Source organism: Zingiber officinale, chromosome 1A (genome assembly GCF_018446385.1).
Source record: "Zingiber officinale cultivar Zhangliang chromosome 1A, Zo_v1.1, whole genome shotgun sequence".
Lineage (NCBI taxonomy): Eukaryota > Viridiplantae > Streptophyta > Magnoliopsida > Zingiberales > Zingiberaceae > Zingiber > Zingiber officinale.
This window is the reverse complement of record NC_055987.1, coordinates 152434450-152437567: the sequence shown is the minus strand read 5'-3', so window position 1 is coordinate 152437567 and position 3118 is coordinate 152434450. Positions and strand designations below refer to the sequence as shown.

The following is a 3118-nucleotide window of genomic DNA, read 5'->3' as shown; positions in this document are numbered from 1 at the left end:
TAAGCCGGGCTGTCACTTATCCAACAAACCAGGTTAGCAGACCAGAGAAAAGTAGATCGGAGAAAGCAGAAGAAGATGTGAAAGTAGAAATTGTATGTCCTAATACTTTTTATGGAAAAGGTAAGCAATGTTAGTAAAAGCAAGCCTTAGAATGCAAATGAAGAAGTATCAAAGTACTTTACAAGAAATTGTCAAGTCATTATATACAAGTAGCCAATAAATATCACTTGAAAGGAGCAAAAATTTCATCCGAGATCTCTTTAAGGATCCGGTCATGGTCTAAAAATTCAGGAGGCGGAATTGACTTTAAATAGTCTTGCTCATAAAGTTGGCACAGAGCCCCGCCCGCCCCATAGATAACAGACGTGGAGAAACACTGTCCAGCCTGTACACAGAATTCCGGAGAACACAGATACAGAGCACGATTCTGTAGACAGCAATCGTTCTCTCCATCTTTATAAATAGCCAGAGCTGTTGATACACCCTCTACGGTAGCCCGAGCTTGAGCCAGTTCATTCCGGGCAGTGACCAGTTCTGCTGCTTGGGAGGTCAATTGGGCCTCCTCAGATTTCAACTTCTTATCTTGTTCCTGGCCAAAGTCTCGGCAGCACGCAACTTCTGAGCCAATTGTTCCATAGCTCGTTGATGTTTTAAAGCTTGTTGATTTATACTCTGCTGGTGCACAATATCGACTCGGCTTTGCTTTTCCCGGAGATCTTTAAGTTCATGGTTGGCCAGCGCTAGGGATACTTCCAGACTATTCTTCTTTTTGGTCAAATCTTTTATCTCGGCCCGTAAAGCATGACTAGCTTGGGCAGGATCATTCAATTGCAGTTCCAGTTCGGCAACCTGGTCCCGCAACACCTTATTCTAATAATGAATAGCATGGACGGAATTGTTCACTACCAGAGACTCTGCACAAGCCTAGGGCATACAGGAAATATCTGATAAGAGCGGGAAAAACAACAGTGGAGAAATTTTCAAAGTTTACCTTGATATACAACTCTACGAATTTGTCCATCTGGGCTAGGGGAGGCAAGAAGTCCATGTGCTGTATGCTTTCTTCCCATAGAGTGGCTAGACGACCTTTTATCTTGAGGGAGCTGGTGGGAACATCTGCTCGTGACCATAACCTCTCCTTAGAAGGGACAGTAGTACAGTAACAGTGATGAGTAATCGGGGGTGGTTCTGAGGGACCGGCAGCTGAGCCAAGAGGAGCTGAGGGCTCAGCAGTTGAGCCAGAAGGAGCTGAAGAAGGCCCCTGAGAAGGTGCTACAGGTGGGGTAACTGAAGGGCGTTCTGAGGGGCCAGCTTCGTCGCCTTGAGGTTCCTGCGATGTGGAAGGTTGAGCCAACGGAGGCTCGACCTGAATATCAGACGAAGTAGGGGGATCATTTACCTGGCTCGGGATTGGAGGCGGAGTCACAATGGGAGGTGGAGGAGAGGCAGCTGCGGCTGGAGGAGGAGAGGGGATAGACGATGGACCTGAGTCGGGCACCGGACGAGGGGCTCGGTGTCGACGTCTCTAAGACAGTGGCTGGCCATCCGAATCAGAATCATCGGAAGGTGATCGAGCCCTGCGTCTAGAGGGAGAAGGGGCATCCTAGCTCAGGCGGTCATTTGTGGAGCGGGCCTGGCGAGCTACTTGAGAAGCTTCTCTGAAAGCAAGGCTGGCGAAGGAAACGTTGCCTAATCTTCCACCAAGGCCCAGACGTCTTCCACCAAGGCCCAGGCCAGGGATATAAGTGGCTCTGGGAGGGCTAACCGATTGGAGGGGTGTTGGGGTAGTAGGCCGAGCTGTACGTGGGGCCCGGGGGCGAACAGGGGTAGCCGGCCCAGGTGGACGCGCAGGCTGGGGGCGAGCAGGGATAGCCGATCGGGGTGGACGCACAGTCCGGGGGCAAGTAGGGCGAGCCGAGGGAGCAGGTCGGACACCAGAAGACCCTCGTCGAGTAGGTCAGGGTGGAGGATTGGCCGGGGAAGCCCCACCGATTGAAGTCGAAGATGTGTGGGGGAGTGCTATCCTCTGTAAGATAACTTGGCCACGCCTCATTATTTCCATATCGCTCAGAGGAAGGGGCTGAACCTCTGAAGCATGGGTTAAGACTTCAGCTGCCCAAGATAAAGTGTGAAATTAGTTGCCGTAGAAAAAATAAAGTGCCCACGAATTGATAACAGAAAGGAAAGAGAGGCTTACCCAGGGAACGAGGTGTCTCAAGGGTTAGATAACTCAGGCGAAAGTAGGACAACAATTCCTCCTCAAATAATAAACGCGTCAAGTTCAGCTGCCAGCCGGCCAAGCGAGACGAGGCTTCTGTGTAAGAAGAGTCAAGATGAAATTCCCCTAGTTCGGGAGAGGGAGGAAGTGACTGTTGCCATCGCAAGGGCCACTCCACCTCGTGGGGAAAGATAATGAAAAAAAATTTGTTCCTCCAGCTTGGGTCGGAAGGCGGTAGGGATGAGAAAAAAGTAGTTCGAAGACAGGGCTGAAAACGGAATGTGTCCTCTTCCTAGTGCCGGAGGGTGAAGAAGCAATGGAATAAGTGGGAGAACCAGGATAATTCACACACATCACATATCACTACAAAGCCATAGAGGATCCTTATGGAGTTGGGTGTCAGTTGTCCCAGGGGAATTCGGAAGTAGCGGCATATGTCGGAAAAGAAAGGGTGGATAGGAAGACGAAGGCCCGCCACAAATTGCTCTTTAAAGAAGGTGCTAGAGCCAGCAGGGGGATTGAAGAATTGATGTATTCCAGTGGGGATAATCACTTGCGCGTCATCCTCAACTCCGTAAGTATAGCGCAGGTCATCCCGATCCAATTCATCGAAAGTGGACGAGCTCGGGTAGTACACCGCCGCCAAAGAAGGAAGAATAGAGGGGGACGCCATGAGAAAAAGGAACAAAAGGGAGAAAGATCAAGCGGAAAGCTTCGGCGCAAAAGCAGGAGGGATTCAAACAAAAGGAAGAGAAAAAGGACATGAAACGCTTGAAGTCGAAAGTGAGGAGAATATTTATAGCTGCCGGACAAAGGGACAATTTCGTCAGACTATCATCCATTGGAGCAAAATAAGGGGCGGGAACAAAGAGAGCCGAAGGATCTTCCTTGGAAATAACG

The 3118-nt window shown here is 49.9% G+C and overlaps 1 protein-coding gene across 1 annotated transcript; it reads right to left on the bottom strand.

The window, feature by feature from the left end:
• Positions 1-570: 570 nt before the first annotated feature.
• On the bottom strand, positions 571-2891 carry LOC122005201 (formin-1-like). The gene is made up of 3 exons (XM_042560152.1): positions 2571-2891; positions 992-1525; positions 571-870 (listed from the first exon to the last, which is right to left on the bottom strand). The coding sequence occupies exons 1-3, from the start codon at positions 2889-2891 to the stop codon at positions 571-573; spliced, it is 1155 nt and encodes a 384-aa protein (XP_042416086.1).
• Between the last annotated feature and the right edge of the window lie 227 nt (positions 2892-3118).

Bases quoted from the DNA above. Each gene is read 5' to 3' on its own strand.
- LOC122005201 (XM_042560152.1), bottom strand. From the start codon at position 2,891: ATGGCGTCCCCCTCTATTCTTCCTTCTTTGGCGGCGGTGTACTACCCG. The intron at 1,526-2,570 runs GTGTGTGAATTA...CCACTGTCTTAG, and splicing joins GCTTTGTAGTGATATGTGAT to AGACGTCGACACCGAGCCCC. The intron at 871-991 runs GTAAACTTTGAA...ATTCATTATTAG, and splicing joins TCGTAGAGTTGTATATCAAG to AATAAGGTGTTGCGGGACCA.